Source organism: Vulpes vulpes, chromosome 2 (genome assembly GCF_048418805.1).
Source record: "Vulpes vulpes isolate BD-2025 chromosome 2, VulVul3, whole genome shotgun sequence".
NCBI lineage: Eukaryota > Metazoa > Chordata > Mammalia > Carnivora > Canidae > Vulpes > Vulpes vulpes.
In genome coordinates, this window is record NC_132781.1 from 5,268,396 (window position 1) to 5,289,424 (window position 21,029).

Consider the following 21,029-nt stretch of genomic DNA (forward strand, 5'->3'; position numbering starts at 1 on the left):
ATGTTTTTTTCTCACACTCTTACCAAAGCTTAGTGTTGCTTTTTTTATTTAATTTTTTTAAGTTAAAAAAATTTTTTTATCATTATTTTTTTAAGTAGTCTCCACATCCAACTTGAACTCACTACCCCGATGCCAAGAATGACATGGGCACTGAACCAGCCAGGTGCCCCAATGTCGCTGTTTTAAATTTTCTGTTATGTCCTTTTCATGTTTGAATTTCTATAAATTAGGATAAATGATACACCAAGGAGGGATTTATTTATTTAAGATTGTATTTATTTATTCATGAGAGGCAGGGGGGCGGGGCAGAGACATAGGCAGAGGGAGAAGCAGGCTCCATGCAGGGCAGCCTGATGTGGGACTTGATCCCAGGACTCCAGGATCACAACCTGAACCAAAGGCAGACGCTCAATCACTGAGCCACCCAGGTGCCCCACCAAGGAGGAATTTAAATACCATTTATATATACTAGTATATAAGGTGTAGTATGTTGGTTATAGAAAGAGACCACTTTCAGCATCAACAATTAAAGCTTTGACTTCTGAAAACTATTTTCCAGGCATTGATCACTCAGACTCGGGCCAAACAGGCAGCCACCATGAGCGAAGTGGAATGGAGAGGGAGAACGGTTCCAGTGAAGATTGACAAAGTGAGGATCTTTTTGTTGGGATTGGCTGATAACGAAGCAGCCATTGCCCAGGTAAGGAGCAGCTGCCCGTTCTGTCATCCATATATGTTTGAAGTTGTCCTCGTGTGCTTAAGGTGTAGATGGGTGTTCATTTCTCACAAAACAAAAACTCGTCTTAATGCTATTTGGGATTTGGTCACCAAATTATTGTAAAGGCTGAGCTCATAGAAGAGTTGTTGCATTTAGAGGGCAAAGAAATTGGCAGTGGCACTCCTCGACATGGACATAGAAATGGGAGTGGTGAGAGGCTGGCTTAATGGAAGGGGTCCTGTCCGGCCCAGCAGGTGGTGCAGCAGCTTAACTGTTGCTGTCTGACCTCTTGTCCTAGCCTTCTATCCCTAAAGGGGCCCCCCCCTTATTCCTGAGCCGTTTCAGAAGAGCGTGGCTAAGCCAGAATATCTTGTTTGACATGAGGCATTTACGTAACGTTCATACAAAGCGGTACTACTTGATGTTGCTTACTGACTTAATTGTTACCTGTTCATGGGTATGAACACCTGAGTTTCAAAAGATGAGAGATCCGGGTAATCTTGGTTTGTACAAAGTAGACTGTGACAAAGGCACTTTTTGGATCTCTTCCTTGAGGTGAAAAGCATCTAAAGAAAACCCCTGGCTGCTGAGCAAATCTGCAGCCTCCCCATGAACCACGGGCATTTCCTGCCACTTCACAGTAAGCTGTTGTACCCTAAGTCATTTGTATGTGGGAGTGCTTTCTTTGTTAGTTGTGCTCATGAGTTGTTTTAAGCGCCCAAACTTTTCAGTGACTTGTTCTGAAGTAGCTACACTGGGTTGAGGACACTTCAGCAGTGGAAGATCAGAGCTGCCATCAGTGACAGTGGGACAGGAGTTCTGGCTGCAGTCAGAGTTGGGGGAGGCCCAGGGAGCAGATAAATAGGGGGCTCCTTAGGAATGGGGCCACAGACATATATTAAAGGACAAGGAAAATTAACATTTATTAATTTTAAAAAGTTATTTAGCTTAAAGTTTAGAAAAGGTAAGTGTTTTTAAGAGATCAGCTGATAGTCCCACTTCCCATATACTTTCATTGATGTTACATTGTGCTGATAAAAAGGACAAGACTTGATTTCCTTTTAGTCTTCATAGTCATAAGAGGTGTTAACGTATTTTCTCACTTGTTGAGATCATACCTCAATACACTTCTTTTTTTTTTTTTTTTTAAGATTCCATTCACCCATTCATAGAGACAGAGAGAGAGGCAGAGACACAGGCAGAGGGAGAAGCAGGCATCATACAGAGAGCCTGATGTGGGACTTGATCCCAGGGTCTCCAGGATAACGCCCTGGGCTGCAGGCGGCACTAAACCGCTGCGCCACCAGGGCTGCCCCCTCAATACACTTTTGAATCCTGTTTTACTTATCATGTTGTAAGGATTTTCCATGGGCTTACGTATCAATTCACAAACTTTAAGAATATGCCGTGGCTACCTGGACAGAAACACCACAGAGATGAACAAAGGAGGGTCACGGTCTTCCTTAATGTCTTAGATACGCTGCTTAAAGCTTTTGTGTTTTGACATTTTTAACCCTACGGGGTGGGTGATACTCTCATTGTACAGATGGGAAAATAGGTCTCAGAGAGACTGTATAACTTGTACACAGCCATACATGTCTGATAGAAGGGAGTGCTTGCCTGTAAACCATACCCTTTTGACTCCAAAGAGTGCATATTCCTTGAACTTTTCCACATATCAGGAAGACTAGTAACAGGATCATTTTACCTGAATAGCTAATGTAATCTTAATTAATGTGATCTTATAATACATGGTACACACAAGCAGAGTCCTGGGCCCTGGGAAAGACTGAATGAGCAGAATGTTAATTGAAAAATAGTCCCTGGGAAGGAATCCTCTCCAATTCAGTAGATTAGTGGGGGTAGGGGAGTTTCCCACATGGGAAGAGAAGGTTTAGTGGTGTTTTGTCTGAATTTATCTTTTTCCTGTTTTGTATGCATAATTAGAAAATGAAGACCCATATGGGGGAGATCTTTTTACCTTATTCGTAAAACCAGCTTGAGCAAAATTAGCTGAAGTGAAAGCATTTTACAACTGCATGTGAAGCCATTGCTTCTAAAATTGAAGGTCATGGGCAGCCCTGGTAGCTCAGCTGTTTAGTGCCGCCTTCAGCCCAGGGCCTGATCTTGGAGACCCAGGATCAAGTCCCACGTTGGGCTCCCTGCATGGAGCCTACTTCTCCCTCTGCCTGTGACTCTGCCTCTGTGTGTGTGTGTGTGTGTGTGTGTGTGTGTGTGTGTCTCATGAATAAATAAATAGAATCTTTATAAAAATAATAAAGTTGTAGGTCATTTCAGGCATGTGATGACTAGTTGAGCTTTGTGTACATTTTTAAAGGGATTACTCTCAAATTTGATTATTAGTATATTTTAAGGGTTGACTTCTTAGTCTTCAGATCATAGTGTTTTGTTTTTTTTTAATAGGTTTTATGTATTTGAGAGAGAGGGCATGCACATGCAAGAGGGAGAGAGGGAAGGAGCACATGTATGTGGGCAGGGAAATGTACAGAGGGAGAGGGACAAGCAGACTCCCTGCTGAGCAAGGAGCCCTATGTGGGGCTGGATCCTAAGACCCTGGAACCATGACCTGAGCCGAAGACAGATGCTTAACTAAGTCACCCAGGTGCCACCACCCCCCTTTAAAAAAATTTATTTATTGAGAAAGCATACTCGGGTGAGGGAGCAGAGGGAAAGGGAGAGAAAAATCTCAAGCAGACTCCCCACTAAATGAGGAGCCTGACTTGGGGCTCAGTCTCACAACCCTTCAGGTCATGACCTGAACTGAAACCAAGAGTTGGACACCCAACTCACTGAGCCACCCAGGTGTCCCATAGCTGTTGCTTCTAAAGCAGTTTAAGATTGGCCAAAATTGGGATGCCTGGGTGGCTCAATGGTTAAGCGTCTGCCTTTGGCTCAGGTTGTGATCCTGGAGTCCCGGGATCAAGTCCCGTATCAGGCTCCCTGCGTGGAACCTGCTTCTCCCTCTGCCTATGTCTCTGCCTCTCTTTCTGTGTCTCTCATGAATAAATAAATAAAATCTTTAAAAAAAAAAAAAGGGCAAATTTTGGTTGTATTGGCAAGAAAAAAACCCAACGACATTGGGGTGCTTGGCTCTTGGTGGCACATGTGACTCTTGATCTCAGGGTTGTTAGTTCAAGCTCTATGTTGTAGGTGGAGCCTACTTAAACAAACAAAAAAAAAAACAGCAATGTTATTCCAACCTTGAATAGATTAAAAAAAAATACAGTTGACTCTTGAACAGCACAGGTTTGAACTATGCAGGTCCACTTATAGGTGGAATTTTTTGATAATACAATACTGTGAATGTAGTTTTCATATGATTTTCTTAATGTTTTCTCTCCTCTAGCATACTTTATTATGAGAATATAGTATATAACATAGATTATAGAATCTAGTATGTATCAGAAGGGAGGTGGGTGGGCCAGATGGGAAAAGAGTACACTGATAAAAAAAAATAAAACGATTTAAAAAAAAATAAAAAGGACATAAACTCAAGGCCTCACTCCTCAGAGATTTTGATTTAGTAAGTCTGAGTTGGAGCCTAAGAATTTGCTTTTTGGAGATCCCTGGGTGGCTCAGCAGTTTAGCGCCTGCCTTTGGCCCAGGGCATGATCCTGGAGTCCCAGGATCGAGTCCCACATTAGGCTTCCTGCATGGAGCCTGCTTCTCCCTTTGCCTATGTCTCTCTCTCTCTCTCTCTCTCTCTCTCTGTGTGTGTCTTTCATGAATAAATAAATAAAATCTTAAAAAAAAAAAATTGCTTTTCTTGTAAGCTCCCAAATGATGGTTGTTGGTCCCAGGATCATGCTTTGAATAGTTCTACAAATCTTAATTATTTTATTTATTAGGAATTTGTGGAAAGATGAAAGAAAGTTAAAAGGCTTTGGCAAGCAAAAAGGGGGGAGAAAAGAATACAGTATATATAATAGACATGACACCCAAAGTATGCATCAGTCAACTGTTTGTTATTGGTGAGGCTTCCTGTCAATAGCCTATTAGTAGTTAGGTTTTTGGGGAGTCAGATGTTAATACTCAGATCTTCGGCTGTGCCAGGGGTCTATGCCCCTAACCCCCACATTGTTGAAGAGTCAGCTGTACTCAGAGTCAGTCATCTCAGTACAGCTGCTGCTAGTTCTGTGTTCTCACCTCATCATTAGTGTTTGTGTTTATATTGTCAAGTATATTCTATTTAGTACCTATCTTTAATATATACAGATAATAGCAAGTGTACTTGTTTAAATGCTGTTTAATCAAAATACACCTTTTGGCATTTGGATTCTATACAGGTTTTAAGTAAATGTAAATTATGGAACAGTGAAAATTTTATAGATGGATTTTTCCATATTTTTGATTACTATTGTAGAATAAATTACCTAAAATGAAAATACTGCATAGACTTAGAAACGCATATGTATGTTATACTGTATCATATATATTTATATATTAAAGATTTATTTATTTTAGGGAGAGAGAGAAAACAAGTGTGGGTGGTGGGGGCAGAGGGAGAGAGAACATCTTTTTTTTTTTTTTTTTTTAAGATTTTATTTATTTATTCATGAGAGATACAGAGAGAGAGAGGCAGAGACACAGGCAGAGGGAGAAGCAGGCTCCATGCAGGGATCCCGTTGTGGGACTTGATCCCGGGTCTCCAGGATCATGCCCTGGGCTGAAGGCGGTGCTAAGCCACTGAGCCACCTGGGACATCTTAAGCAGGCTCCACACCCAGCTTAGAGCCCAGTATGGAGCCTGATCTCATGAGCCTGAGATTATGACATGAACCAAAATCAAGAGTCGAATGCTTAACCAACTGAGTCACCCAGGTGCCTCTAAAAACATATATTTGATCTTTTTTTCTGATTGAATAAAGTTATTTAAATTAAGACTTTTCAATTTTTTTTTTTTAACATTTTATTAGAGAGCATGAACAAGGCAGGGTGGGGCAGAGGGAGAGAGAGAAACAGACTGCGTGCTGAGCTCGGAGCCTGATGCGGGGCTCAGTCCCAGGACCTGAGATTCATGACCTGAGCTAAAGGCAGACACCCAACCGACTAAGGCACCCAGGTGCTCCTTCAATTTTTTTAGGATTAGAGAGAGAGAGAGAGCATGAGCAGTGGGTAGGGGCAGAGGGAGTGGATGAAGCTGACTTGTTCTGAGTGGAGAGCCTGATGTGGGGCCTGATCCCAGAACTCCAAGATCATGACCTGAGCTGAAGGCAGACTCTTCGCCAACTGAGCCACCCAGGTGCCCTAAGAATTTTCAGTCTTGATTTAATGGAGAAATGTGTTTTTGTTTTTGTTTTTTAGATTTTATTTATTTGAGAAAGAGTGTGCCGAAGTAGGGAGGGGGAGAAGCAGGTTCCCCACTAAGCAGGGAGCCAGATTCTTGGATGTGGGACTTGATCCCAGGACCCTCAGATCATGACCTGACCTAAAGGCAGATGCTTAACTGACTGAGCCACCCAAAGGCCCCAGAAAATGTTTATTTTAAAGTTCTGTTAATTAAGTACTTGCCCAAAAAAAGTGAAATGGAAGGAGAGCAAAAGAATCTCGGTGTATTTGGTAGTTTGGGTTTTTTCTTCACATGCTTTGTTTTATCATGGTACTTAAGGTCCTTATCAAGAAAACCATCCTTCAATAAGTAGTTCTTTGAAGTAATATAAAGGCTTAGTAATGAAGGTGATACATTTTTGTGTTTTAATATTTTCTGAAGATCTCCAGCATTCACTTAAGCCCATTACCTTCTGTCTTACTAACATTGCTGAAGTCACTACATTTAAAAACATACGAGTACTTCTGCACACGAGGAAAAGAGTCCTTCCCACTGGATATGTTTTATTTAGTTCCATGGAGACCTGGTCCAAGATTTTATTTTGAAGGTAGGTAAGGATCTGTAGCCCAGGTTTCTTGCCCCGGCTTCTGCAGGCTTTTACTGCTAAAGGTAGCTACGCCTCAGTCAGATAGGGGCATTAGGAAACCTGACATCAGGCTTGCCCTGTGCCTGTGAAAATTTTGGTCAGGTACGCTGGGAATGGTGTATGGGTTTGTACTTGCTGTTCCATGGGATACAGTGTGGCATGTGTGAAGGATGTCAGAATGCAGAGGTTTAGAAGGAGCCATATGATGACAGTTTCACATTTTTGAGTTTGAGAGTAAGGGCTGAAGAGGGAAGAGTATTTGAAGGCTCACATGGTGAATTACATTGATTAACTTTGTGTTAAATTTGTATACCTGAGATAACCCCACTTAGTTATGGTATATTATTGTACTTTTTATATATAGCTGGATTTCACTTGCTAATATTTGAGAATTTTGCATCTATTTTCATGGCTTATAAGTTTCTTATAATGCCTTTTTTCAGGGTTTGGTATCAGGGTTATACACACCTCATAAAACAAGTTTGGAGATTTTCCTTCCTTGTTTCTAAAAAGAGTTTAGGTAATAACAGTATTTTTCTTTCTCAAATGTGTGTTATAATTAACCAGTGAAACTACTGAGCCTGGAGTTTTCTTTGTAGGAAGGGTTTTTGTGGAGGAGGGGTAGGTGGGATACAATTGTCAGAAACTTAGTTCAGGTGTACAGCATAATGATTTGATGTTTATGGGAAAGTTTTTAAATTTTGTTTTTGCTTGTTTTAAACAAAGGTAATTCATTTATGAGATAAAGAGCTACTCAGATTTTGTTTCATCTTGTGTTTTTTGGATGAATTGTCTTAGGAATGTCACGTGCATGTTGAATTTACTGACATAAAGTATATAATATTCCTTATCATTTCAGTGTTAACGCCTGTGAAGTACCTAGTTAATGTGTTGATTGCAGTGAATAGAGTTATCTCTGGTTGTTAAGGATCTTACAGTGCATTCAGGTTGCTTCTGAGTATGAGATTTTTAAATAACGTGGTAGATATAAAAGATGTAGATCAAACAAAATGTGTGTCAGTCGTAGGAAATTCCAGTAAGGTTTTAACCTTGAAACAGTTCAGTGCCTAACGTCCTATACACACAGTTATTAAATCTAGTTGGTAAGTAAAATAATTCAAGTGTAGTATGAAATAAAGTTTAGTTAAATCCTTAGAAGTCGGGTCTAGCAGTATAGCTGATTAAATGTCTGTTGAATTAAGTTAACCATGGGTTATTAACTAGGGAAAATGCCCTTGGCCATTTGAGGTTAATCCCAAGAAGAACCATGTGCCCCTTGGTGCCACTCCCAGATTATTTGGCTGGATATCACACAAGTCTTCACCATCTTGCCTGTTCTGATTGTGTGGTGTTGGTAACTGCCCTGGGAACCAAGAGCTATGCCTTAGAGATGCAGGGTTCTTAATTTCAGTGTTTCTTTTTTTTCTTCTTAAATATTTTATTTGTTTTTAAAGATTTTAATTTACTTACTTGAGGGGGTGGAGAGAGCATGACTTTGGGGAGGGGCAGAGGGAGAATCAGACTCCCCACTAGCAGGGAGCCTGACATGGGGCTCTGAACCCAAGACCCTGAGATTACTTAGTTTTGGGTTTGTTTGTTTGTTTTTTAAGATTTTATTTATTTATTCATGAGAGACACAGAGGCAGAGACACAGGCACAGGGAGAAGCAGGCTCCATGCAAGGAGCCCAGTGTGTGACTCGATCCCGGGACCCCAGGATCACACCCTGAGCCAAAGGCAGACACTGAGCCACCTTGGCGCCCCTAAAGATTTTATTTTTAAGTAATCTCTACACCCAACATGGGGCTTGAACCCATAACGAGATCAAGAGTCACACACTCCACCAACTAAGCCAGCCAGGTACCCCTTCATATTAACCTAGCTGGTGTGGGTCTTGCCCCCCTCTGGGAACTAGGATGCAAGAATTTGGTAGACCTAGTTTATGCCTGTTTGTAGAGGTTTTATGACATTTAAATACTAGAACAGCAGTTTACTGAAAAGCATGGAAGGAAGAAATAATTCAGAGAGATAAGTGTCAGACCGAAAAGACTGGAGCAGAGAATTAATCCGCTGCCAAATCCCAGTTGCAGAATTCTTGGTCTCCTGAGCCAGGCTTTATGTCTTCATGTGCTAAATAATTTGCCTTTATAATTTGTTTCTGTTTTGCTTTTTTTTTTTTTTTTTTAAGATTTTATTTATTTATTCATGAGAGACACACAGAGAGAGAGGCAGAGACACAGGCAGAGGGAGAAGCAGGCTCCATGCAGGGAGCCCGATGTGGGACTTGATCCCGAGTCTACAGGATCACTCCCTGAGCTGAAGGTGGCGGGCTAAACCACTGAGCCACCCGGGCTGCCCTGTTTTGCTTTATTAATACTTGATTCTACCTGACTTGTCACTCGTGGTTGCATTGTGAGGATGTTGTCAGGCCACTCTTTTGGAAAAGGTGGCAGGTTTGATGAGTCTTATCCTTGGGTTATGGTTAATATTTTAATGTGTGAGTGAAAGGGAGACCATTTGTCCTCTCTTTTTTTTTTTTAATTTTTTACTTATTTATGATAGTCACGCAGAGAGAGAGAGAGAGAGAGAGGCAGAGACATAGGCAGAGGGAGAAGCAGGCTCCATGCACCGGGAGCCGGATGTGGGATTCGATCCCGGGTCTCCAGGATGGCGCCCTGGGCCAAAGGCAGGCGCTAAACCGCTGCGCCACCCAGGGATCCCATTTGTCCTCTTTTAAACAAAAAACATCGCTGTTCCTGACGTTTGCATTCTCCTTTACCAGATTTCCATGTATTGTTTACTGGACCTTAGTCGCCCTAGGAAGGAAGGCTTAGTTCCCATTCCTTTGGTTCTCCTACCGGTGTGGTAGAGAATGTGGTCAGACTCGCCTTGTCTGTCTCTTAGCCATACCACCACCTTCCAGCAATTTTTGTAGATAAGTGAAAACAATCTGGAAACTTTTGAATAGCAGGGGGTCTCTACCTCAGGACACAACAGCTGGTTTTCCTCTGTACATGTACGTGTCCTTGAGACAGATCTTGAAGCTGTCAAAACACATCCTGGAGTGTTCCAAGTTTTATAAAAGTTGATCTAGAATTTTTTTTTTAGATCCAAGTAATACATTACTTCTGGGCTTAAGATTTCTGTCTCCTAGGCACACCTGGGAAAAGGTGCAAGCCGACCACAAATTCTTATGCAGAGAGTTTTGCTACTTGAGTTTAGGAGCACATTCTTGTTCATTCCATGGCTGACTTGGGAGGTCTGCATGTAGATGCTGAGGAATCCTGCCTCTGCATATAGAGAGGTATTTCTTGTTCTGTTGTCTTTTCAGGGTGATTTTAGCCTCCAAAATATGTATATAAATACGAGTGAAAGTAGCAAAGTACATTTTTGGCTTTCTGTTTGGAGACATTTTGCCCAGCCCAGAGAGACTCCTGAGAAGCTCTGCTACAGATTAGTGATCTCTGAGTCACAGTGCAGTGTGGGTGGCAGAAAATACAAGTGACTGAAGCCCTGCCCTTCTGATGGGCTTTTTCCTGCAGTGTGATTTAAGTCTTCTATAAAATGCCCAGTATAACTTAGACTTTTGTTACTTGGGAAACAAGTAAACTTGGGAAAGTTTACTTATGTTCAGTACCTTGCTGCCAAGATGCCCTTGTTCTGAGGGAATGAGAGCAATACATGGCAGTAAAGAGGTTTAGCATTTTTGCTTTATTTATTTATTTATTTATTTATTTATTTATTTTTGAGCTACACTCTCTTTACAGGAAAGCAGAACCTGTGTAGCTGGCGAAATAAAGTTTACTCTTCTTTTACTTTATATACCCATTGCCCCAAACATTGACCCCCACCCCCCTTTTTTTTTTTTTAAGATTTTATTTTTTTATTCATGAGACACACAGAAAGACAGGCTATGACAGAGTTCAGAGAAGGAGGCTCCCTGTGGGGAACTGGATGCAGGACTCCATCCCAGGACCACAGGATTGTGGCCTGAGCTGAAGGCAGATGCTCAACCACTGAGCCACCCAGGTGCCCTGAGCCCCACCCTTCTTAAAATGGTGTTGGTGGCATATCTGCCGGATTGCATGGCATCAAAATTGATTGACGAGCTCAGTGTGTCTCCAGTGTGTGTATGCACCTGCTGCCAAGTCTATTCACAGGTCCTATTCAGTTGTTAACTGTTACATGGCTCCCCCAGTCCACAGGATTTGTACTTCAAAAAATTTGGCCATCAAGTTTGACTAAGTTATTACAGTCTTGCTAACTTGAGGTGCTGCTTAATAGTGTTTTATGTGGGGATCCCTGGGTGGCACAGCGGTTTGGCGCCTGCCTTTGGCCCAGGGCGCGATCCTGGAGACCCGGGATCGAGTCCCACATCAGGCTCCCGGTGCATGGAGCCTGCTTCTCCCTCCGCCTGTGTCTCTGCCTCTCTCTCTCTCTCTGTGACTATCATAAATAAATAAAAATTTAAAAAAAAAAAAAATAGTGTTTTATGTGAAGTGTTTCTCTGCGCTTGAACATCTGTGGCTGTTTATGCTTGAATTAATGAAAATTTCAAGTGCTCAGTAGCCAACTGTGGCTGATGACTGCTGTACTAGACAGTGCAGCTAGAGAGCATTTCCATCCATTACAGAATGTTCTTTTTTTAAATAAAGATTTTATTCTTTTTAAAAAGGTTTTATTTGACAGAGCAAAAGTGAGCACAAACAAAAACGGGGGGCAAAAGAGGGAGAAGTAGGTTTGCTCCTGTGCAGGGAGCCCAATGCAGGGCTCCATCCCAGGACCCTGGGATCATGAGCTGAGCTTACGTTAAGATGCTTAACCAACTGAGCCACCCAATGGCGCCTCAGTAAAGATTTTATTTTTATATAATGCCTATACCCAATGAACGTGGGCCCAGACTCACAACCTGGAGATCAAGAGTCACATGTTTCCCTGGATTGTGCCAGCCAAGTGCCCCATCACAGAAAGTTCTGTTGGACAGTGCTGTGGTTTCAGTAAATTAATAGTGGCTATGTTTGCCTTTAGAAGTTTAAAGAATTGGGATCCCTGGGTGGTGCAGCGGTTTGGCGCCTGCCTTTGGCCCAGGGCGCGATCCTGGAGTCCCACGTCGGGCTCCCTGCATGGAGCCTGCTTCTCCCTCTGCCTGTGTCTCTGCCTCTCTCTCTTTCTCTCTCTCTCTCTCTCTCTCTCTGTGACTATCATAAAAAATAAAAAATAAAAATTTAGAAATTTAAAGAATGACTGTGCCACTGATTTTTTCCTAAGTTAGTGAGCACCAGGAAAGTCAATACAAATAGAAAAGTATGTTTGATTTATATTGAGTAATTTACAAGGAAGTGTTTTTTTTTCCCCCAACATTGGAAACTAGGAATAACATAAGAGTTCTTAAGAGAAGAAAAGGTTTTTCTTTAAGCCCCTACCAAGGGCGGGGGCCACGGGCGGGTGCAGAGCTCCCCCTGGCAGGCGGGGCACGCGCCGGCCCTCCCCCCCTCCCCCTCCCCCCGGTGCCCTCCTCCCCCCCAAAAAAAAGCCCCTACCAACGACTTAAAGGAGTGGGCGGTAATGTGTATTCTTTTGGGCTATCTTCGAGGTCAGTTGAATGTCAAGGGATCAGATTGGATGTTTCTGTGGAAAGTCAAATATAATAATGGAGTGTTGATCTTTTAATGTCACAGTGAGTCTGGTGGCGACACAAGTTCATCTCTTTTCTGCCTCTCATCCACTCCTACCTGCTCAGTCAGATTCTTTAGAATGGTAATGTGGTTCGGCAGGCACTCAGTTAATGAGTCACTTTTCCCTTATCCCAGCTGGCGACGCCCTTAAACTTGTACAAAGACTGTCATGGAGTGCTTGTCAATCTCAGCATAACCACTGGGAATATCTAGGTGCAGAATTTCTGTGGTGCAGGGAGCTTCGTATGATACTTAGAGGAAATATATTTTTGACTTGATACTGGTTAGTAACATTACTCACTTGCTTGGACCAGTATCTGTAAGTCTTTGGGGTTACATTTGTAAGAGTAACTCTGCTGGCACACAGTAGAGCTTAAAGACCATTTGTTCTCATTTGCCAGAGTTCAGGGATGTCAGGTGCAGGTCCTGAACAGAGGTGAAATGGTGGAGGAAAGTGGTAGAAAGTTCGATGATAGAAAAAAATTTAAAGCATCTGTTGTTTGACAGTTTCGGATCAATTGTACAGATTTATTTATTTTTTTAAATTCACGATAGACAGAGAGAGAGAGAGAGGCAGAGGGAGAAGCAGGCTCCATGCAGGAAGCCCGATGAGGGACTTGATCCCGGGACTCCAGGATCATACCCTGGGCCAAAGGCAGGCGCTAAACGGCTGAGCCACCCAGGGATCCCCAGATTTTTTTTTTTTAAGATTTTATTTATTTTTTCATGAGAGACACGGAGAGAGAGGCAGAGACACGGGAAGAGGGAAGAGAAGCAGGTTGTATGCAGAGAGCCTGATGTGGGACTCAGTCCCAGGACTCTGGGATCACGCCCTGAGCCAAAGGCAGATGCTCAACCATTGAGCTACCCAGGCGTCCCAGTTGTATAGATTCTTTTTCAGTACATTCACTTTATAGTTACACATACATGTGTATATATAAAATTCCATTTCCATATGAACAATGGGTAAGACTATAAGAAAAATCTTAACCTGGTGGAGACTAGTGACAATTGAAACGATCTGTGATTTGGGGTGTTTCTGCTGGATATGTGTGTGTGTTTGTGTGTGTGTGTATAATGGGGAGAATCAAGGCACTATGCCCTCCTCCCATTAGAATACTTTGGCTTACTCAGAGGAAAATTTTGTGCTGCATTCTGCCTTTGTTTAGGCTGAAAGTGAAGAAACCAAGGAGCGTCTGTTTGAATCAATGCTCAGTGAGTGTCGGGACGCCATCCAGGCTGTTCGGGAAGAGCTCAAGCCAGATCAGGTAGGACTGTCAGCTGGGCCACCGACTCTTGCTCTGGGCTTAGGTCCTTCTCAGTTTGTGTGTCTCATTCTCGGGGTGGAGGCTGGTCAAGGGGGAGGGGGGCAGTGGTCTGAGTGCACAGACTCTTAGCCATGGTATTTTTAGATCTAGTGATGGGCTGACAAACGACAGAAGCCTCTGAACTCCATTAGGTTGAGAAATTTTCTCTCCATCCTGTTCTTCTAATGGGTTCATTTTTTACCTGCTAAGCCTTTGGTCTCAAACTCATGGCTCCAGGTGGACGTTTCCAGTGCTTCCTTTTCCTAATGTCAGTATAATTCATTTGGTCATCCAGGCTGAAAACCTCAGGACTGTCTTTTTCTCTCTCTTCCCTGTCAACAGAAACCCTACTAATTCTCCCTTTGGCTTCATTGTCCACTTTTCCATCTCCCGCCTCTGCCCTGTTTCTGATTAGCCTTTTTTTTTTTTTTTAAAGATTTACTTATTCATGAGAGACATAGGGAGAGAGAGGCAGAGACACAGAGGGAGAAGCAGGCTCCATGCAGGGATCCTGATGTGGGACTCGATCCCAGGTCCCCAGGATCACACCCTGGGCCGAAGGCAGGTGCTAAACCACTGAGCCACCCAGCCATCCCTCTGATTAGCCTTTTGTCGTCCTATTCCTAGATTGCCACAGTGATCTGATGGCTTCTCCCATCTTGGTCTGGGTCCAGTTCTCCAGGTCTTTCCTTCCAGCAGCAAAAGTGGGATCTTTCTGGACCCCATCTCCCAGGTCTAGAGAGTGGGCTCCAAACTTTTCATGATCACCCCATAAGTAAAATTGATCATGTACCTCTTATACATTTATTTATAAATTATATACTTAATTATTCAGTAGAAATAAGATAAATAGAAGTTCCTTTTTTTTTTTTTTTTTTTTTTTAAAGATTTTATTTATTTACTCATGAGAGGCAGAGAGAGACAGGCTCCATGCAGGGAGCTTGATGTGGGACTTGATCCCAAGACTCCAGGACCACACCCTGGGCCAAAGGCAGGCACCCAACTGCTGAGCCACCCAGGCATCCCGATAAACAGAAGTTCTAATGTTGTTCCTGTATCACACTCTTCAGGTCATGTGCACCCTGCTTGAGAGCTCCTTGGTCCAGCAAATGCAGTTCCAACTCTGTGAGCTGGTGTCTATTTCCAGATATTTTGTTCTTCCCTTCTGGGTCCTCTGCCTCAAGCTGCTATACTCACCATCTGGTTAATATGCCTTTCCCACTCTGGTGCCCTCCTTCTGTGCTCCTTTCCCTCCTCACACCTGGCTTGTCCATCTTCTCCCTCCTCACCTGTCCAAACCTCACCTGGTGTTCAGTGTCCAGCTCATAGCTCATCATCTCTGAGAAGCTTGCCTGCACCATCCTAGCCCAGTGTCACCCACACTCTAAATATTTGGTACTAAAAATAAATAAATAAACAAACAAACAAACAAATAAATAATAAATAAATGTTTGGTACTTGTGGCTATAATTGTTTGATAGTTAACCAAGAATTACCTTTTTAAATATTTTATATTTTTTATGCTTTTTTCAAGATTATAAGCATATAAAAAGCAGCTATGTAGTTAGCATCTGCCCATGGTACCTTGAGTATAAAACATTCATAAGTATTAAGCTTTAGTCCCATTTCCTTTTCTCATTAAGTTGTCCTTATATACTATACTTCCCTTCATCCACTTAACAAGAGCCCTGCCCTCCATCATTCACCATGAACTCATAGCAGTTGTAGGGACACCTCTCAGAGTGTAATGAAGATGGTGATACCAAGGTGTCTTAGTTTCTCCTGTGGCTACTATAACATTACCACAAACTTATTTTCTTACAGCTTTGGGTGGTTGTTAATCTAAAAGTACATAGAGCTGTGCCCCTGTAGAAGTTCTCTTTTAAAAAAATTTTGTTTTAATTTTATTTATTTTAGAGGGGGAGAAAGAGCCTTTGAGCAGGGGGAGGGGTTGAGGTAGAGGGGAAGAATCTCAAGCAGACTCCATGCTAATTGTGGAGCCCATGGGGGGCTGGATCCCACAACCCTAAGATCATGACCTGAGCCAAAATGAAGAGTCGAATGCTTAACTGAACACCTCCAGGTGCCCCTCCTTTGGAAGTTCTAAGGGAGAAAGCCATTTCCAGCATGCCAGGGAATGCAATATCCAACTTCTAGAGGCCGTCTACACTTCTTGCCTTGTGTCCCCTTCCTCCATGTTCAGAGCCAGCAGCTCAGCACCTTCACTCCTCTCTGACCTCTGCTTCTATCCCAGGACCTTCTCTCTGTCACTGGCCCTCCTGCCTCCCTCCTAGAAGGAACCTGTAATTACACTGGGCCTACCTGGATAATCCAGGCTAATTAAGAGATCCTTCATCACATCTCTTACCATGTGAGGTAACACCTTCATAAGTCCTGGAATTAGGCCATATCTTTAGGAACCATTATTCAGCCAACTGCAAAAGGCTGAGCTGACAGCCTAAGGGGTTGGATCTCAGGACGTGGGTCTAAGGCACAAACCCTAAAATGGAGCCATGGGCCATGGACTGTCTGCTGTTCATGCTTTAGGTCTGGAGACTGGGAGCAGCGGGTAGGAAGCTTGGCTAGCCATTACTCGGACCTCTTACTTAAGTCCAGTTTTTAGATGCTCGTGACAACCGAGTGGCCTTGCTGTTCTAGAATATGCCCAGGAGGTCTTTGATATATCAAGAGCCTTAATTTACTAGAGCCTATGCCCATGTCCAGGGCACTTTGGGGACCACACCATAGAATGAGGCGGTCAGAGCCAAGGACAGGGTCAGCTGTCTTATCTTTACTTTTATTGATTTCTGCAGAAACAGAGAGATTACACCCTTGACGGGGAGTCCGGGAAGGTATCTAACCTTCAATACCTGCACAGGTAAGGGCTATAATTTTTTTTTTACTTTTTAACACTGTTGTAGAATGTATCATTGGAATGAAAGAATATATATAGTGTTCAGATATGTTTTAATTTCTGATTCATTATATAGCAAATAATATGTATATATGCCTGTTTTATCATACAAGAGTGTATGTGTTGCAAATAAAGAGTATGTATGTTGCATTTGTATATTATTCTATTACACCAATAATTTTAAATTTTATACATTAAGAATGAGAATACAGCCGGTAACTTTGAAGTCCCTGTGGCCCCACCCTGGTTATTTCTCCTCTTCTGGAGGTAACCACTATCCTCCTGGTGCTGGGCTCCTACGTTATGCTCCTCTATGTTCTGAATATATTGTCATCCCTTTTACATTTAAGTTCAATTTCAGTTCAGGTTTGTTCTATATGGACTTCGTTTTTGAGTGCGGTGTAAGATCTTCACATTTTTGCACGAGGATGGATTGTTCCAGTATAATTTACTGACAACACCATCCTTTTCCCACTCACCCACAGTGCTAGTTCCATCAGGCATGCATCCCATTTTCTCCTCACATGTTCTTTTCTGGACACTCTTCTGCTCTGCTCATTTATTTTCTGTACTTGCCCAGGACAGTGAATGTCTGTGATTTGGTAGTAAGTCTTGATGTCTGGTGGAGCACATCCTCCACCAGGTTTTCCCTCAGACATAGCTAGATTTCTCTTTCCTTTACTCTTTTATATACATTTTAAATCACCTTGTCAAGTTTAATTTTGTTTTAAAGGTTGGATTATTCTGTTCATCCAGAAGAGTAGCATTTTTGGAACTTTGTGGAGAGGAGTAAAATGACTTGGGAAAACTGCACTTCTCATCAGATTCTGTGCCCCATGTTCCATGTAACCTTGAAGTCTTCATTGCTTAGTTACTACTACTTGTAACTTTTTAGTGAACCTGGCACTGTTTTCAGCCATTCCCTTAACCCCTCCTTTTTTTGTAAAAACAAAACTATGCAGACACCTCTCCACTCTGTACCTTATTCTGTTTTAGGGAATTCAATATTATATGAATGTCAAATTCAATGCCAGATGACTCCAAGGGGTATTGAGCAAGAAGGACTGTTTGATGTCCTCTATTAAGCATCCTGTGAAAAAGCCGAGGCCCAGGATGTTAAGGGTTGTGTTTGTAGTAAACAGCCACAGAGAATCAGTCAGGGGTAGGTCCAACTTCCTAACCTTGAAAAGACCCTGAGAGCTTCATAGGGCTCAGAAAACCTTCAAATTGTGATGCACCCATGCCCTTGCATCTTTCCTCCCACCTTCACATCTAGCAGCTGTCAGAATCCTGGATTTCAGTTAGGAACTGGAGCCCAGAGGTGCCTGGGTGGCTCAGTCAGTTAGGCATCTGCCTTGGGCTTGAATCATGATCTCAGGGTCCTGGGATCAAACCTTGCGTCAGGGCTCTCTGCTCAGTGGGGAACCTGCTTCTCTCTCTGCCCCTCCTCCTGCTCTTGCACATGAGCTCTCTGTCAAATAAATAATCTTTAAAAAGAAAAAAGGAACTAGAGTTCAGCTTTTGGGTAAATTGACAGCAGGAATCAGGTAGCTCTGGTATTTTAATAAAACTTTGTAAAGAGGTATCTAAATTTCTCCACCACTCTGAATAATACTTGGAGAGTCTCTTTTTTTGAAAAGCTTTAGGAAAATCCATCTCCTGACCTTTCTTTCCCATTTCTCAGAAGTAGCCACTTTTAATTCTTTAAACAAATTTTCTTGGCATTTACCTCTATGTCTCCAAATGACGTTTGTGTTGCTACTTCCTGATTTTTGGATTTATGTATTTTGCACCACTTCTCAGGATAGCCCTCACTCCTCCTCTGTTCCCACTCTCCACCCTGACTCTTCTGATCTCCCAGATGACTTCCTTACAGGCCTTCTCATTTTGTGTACCATTTTAGTTTCTAAGGGCTTGTGTGTGTTCTTTGAATATTGATTTTTTTATTAAGGTTTTTTTGTTTTGTTTTTGTTTTGAGAGAGTGCTGAGCAGGAAGCCTGACTTGGGGCTGGATCCCAGGATCCTGAGATCATGGCCTGAGCCAAAAGCAGACACTTAACCAGCTGAGCCACCCAGGCGCCCCTGAATATTGATTTAAAAAAAAAAAAAAAAAGTTTCTCATTCTAAGCTATGACCAGAAAGTCTTCCCTCTCAGGGATTATTAATAATGGTTTTCTGAAATTTTCTTCTTCCTGCAAAGTCTGATTCTTCCAAGTTGTTTTCTCCTCTCCTTGGTTTTGAGCTGTTCTGTCTTATTAGATGTTTTTCTTAGCTGGTGATTCATTGACATCTACTCCGGTTAAAGAACATGGCTTGTGTAGTGGGAACTCCGCATTTGTGTGCAGGGCTCATAGCTGTGGCTTCACTGGAGGTGTTCTATCCAAGACCCTGACTCCAAAATCTTGGAGGGCCTTTCCTTGGGTGGGTCAGAGCCCCAGAATGTACCGGCAGCTCCTGTTCTAGAAGCCAAGTAGGAGAAGGCTAGAGGGCCAACACCTGGGACTTGACAGTCTCTTCATCCCCAGTGTTTATGGTGGAGCCCTGACTTCAACTCCAGGCTGTATCTTCCCCTAAGGATGTCTCCAGTCTTCTACCAGAGTAGGATAAGATCTAGAACCCTAAACACTTGACTCCCAAAATGCTTTTTAAACAGACTTTTCAGTTGTTACTGTATTTTTATCTTTAAGTATTATAAGAGATTTTCCAGGTGGTACAGTTAAAATTAGCAGGCATCATCTGTGGTACATACAGGTGTTCAGTACAAGACTGTCCCTAAGTATTTTCTGAGAAGAGAAGGTCATCGGATGAGTAGGAGCAGCTGTTCTGCAAGCTCAGTATCCTTGTAGTGTGGGCCAGGCAGTTAACAAATCCTTATTCCAGGAACAGGCTTGCCATCCATGGATCATCTCAAGGACTAACATTGACCTCCAAAGTCAGTAGCTTTGTGGCTCTTTAAGACAGGAACAGGGATATAATTCCAGCTAAAACCAAATTTCATCATAAGATCTCATAGCAGTTCCTTGCAGATTTGCCACCGAATAGCAGCCAGAATTGAGGGCCCCTTGAGCTTAAGACCCAGGTCAAATGGCCCTGCTGTGTGACACGCCCTCGCCCCCACGCCCTTCCCCTAGGTCAGTCCCAACTTGTGGTCCAGTGCTCTTCTCAGAACGCCAGCTTCCCTGAGTATAACCTGAGCTGACGTGTGGTACATTCCAGCTACCTGACTTATATCAAGCTGTCAACGGCCATCAGGCGGAACGAGAACATGGCTAAGGGGCTGCAGAAAGCACTACAGCAGCAGCCAGAAGATGAGAGCAAGCGCTCGCCACGGCCCCAGGACCTCATCCGGCTCTATGACATCATTCTACAGGTGACCCTCAAGGACTGGGGAAGCCAGAATGACTTAGCTTTGCATAGTGAAGGGGCTGTGACTAGCAGCAGCTGTTAGTGTCTCAGGAAGGAAGGCCTTGCTCTCGCTCAGCAGTGCATGAGCCCCACAGCTCAATGTGTTGATGTGTAGAGTCCAGCAAACCCTCAGGTATTCACTGAGCACTTCACCTGTGCAAGATCCTCTCCCACATGCCTGGGACTTCCTGAGACCTGAGGCCACACTGTCTTGGCTGCTGGGAGTTGGTCAGTGAGTAAGGTTGAGAGACACATGCACCCCATCCAGGCATCTGTGGGAGATGCCACACAGAGGGCCACTCTGAAATGAAAGCTCAGAGCCAAGAGATCCCCTATAGCTGACTTGGTCTGAGAAGTCTTGGAGGGAGGGGGAGGTAAAGTGTGAGCAGAGTCATGAAGGACAAACAGGCTTTTGGTGGCAGAGAGTGGGTGGCAGTGACACTAGGTGGATTTACTGCCAAGCCACTCCTCTGGAGTTTTCCATTACTTCTGACCTGGGCTCTCTTTTTGCCTGTGTGTGTTTTTATAAGGTCTCTTGTCAAAGACCCAATGTGAGGCCTGCTCTTCCTGAGTTTTCTTGTATCTCTCATGCAGAATCTGGTGGAGTTGCTCCAGCTTCCTGGGTTAGAGGAGGACAGAGCCTTCCAGAAAGAGATAGGCCTCAAGACTCTGGTGTTTAAGGCTTACAGGTAAGGTCCTATGCGGTGCATGGGGCTCTCCTGTGCTGCCCACTGGCTCTGTACGCCCTGGGAGCATGGGCCAGACTCCAGAAGATTGGGGGTTGGCTGTGTGGTTACCTTGAACAGTCAACCCAGCATGTTCAAAGGAAGCTTTTGCTAAAGGTGGTGGCAGGGAGTTTTTAGTCTACCTCGTTTGCTCTTTGGATAGGGCGGGGAAGGGGGGAGCACATGTTAACGGTCTTCTCCCTCCTCTTCCCTCCTTCCTCCCTGTGGGAAAGGGACAAGTGTAAAAGGCAAGGCGTTAGTTAACAAAACCAAAGTGGAACGTGAACTGAATTAGGCGAAAGCTAAGCCTCCATTTTATTTGTTTTGTTTTGTTTTTAATGAATCATGTTA

The 21,029-nt window shown here is 43.2% G+C and overlaps 1 protein-coding gene across 2 annotated transcripts in view; it reads left to right on the forward strand.

Annotated features, from left to right (window-relative positions):
* The window catches only part of SRP68 (signal recognition particle 68), a 44,633-nt gene that overhangs the window by 19,267 nt on the left and 4,337 nt on the right, over window positions 1–21,029 (forward strand). For both annotated transcript variants that reach the window (XM_025999800.2, XM_025999801.2), the window contains 5 exons: window positions 560–700; window positions 13,497–13,595; window positions 16,448–16,512; window positions 19,765–19,918; window positions 20,548–20,642. In XM_025999800.2, the coding sequence (XP_025855585.1) occupies window positions 560–700; window positions 13,497–13,595; window positions 16,448–16,512; window positions 19,765–19,918; window positions 20,548–20,642 (554 nt within the window). The remainder of the gene's footprint in view (window positions 1–559; window positions 701–13,496; window positions 13,596–16,447; window positions 16,513–19,764; window positions 19,919–20,547; window positions 20,643–21,029) is intronic.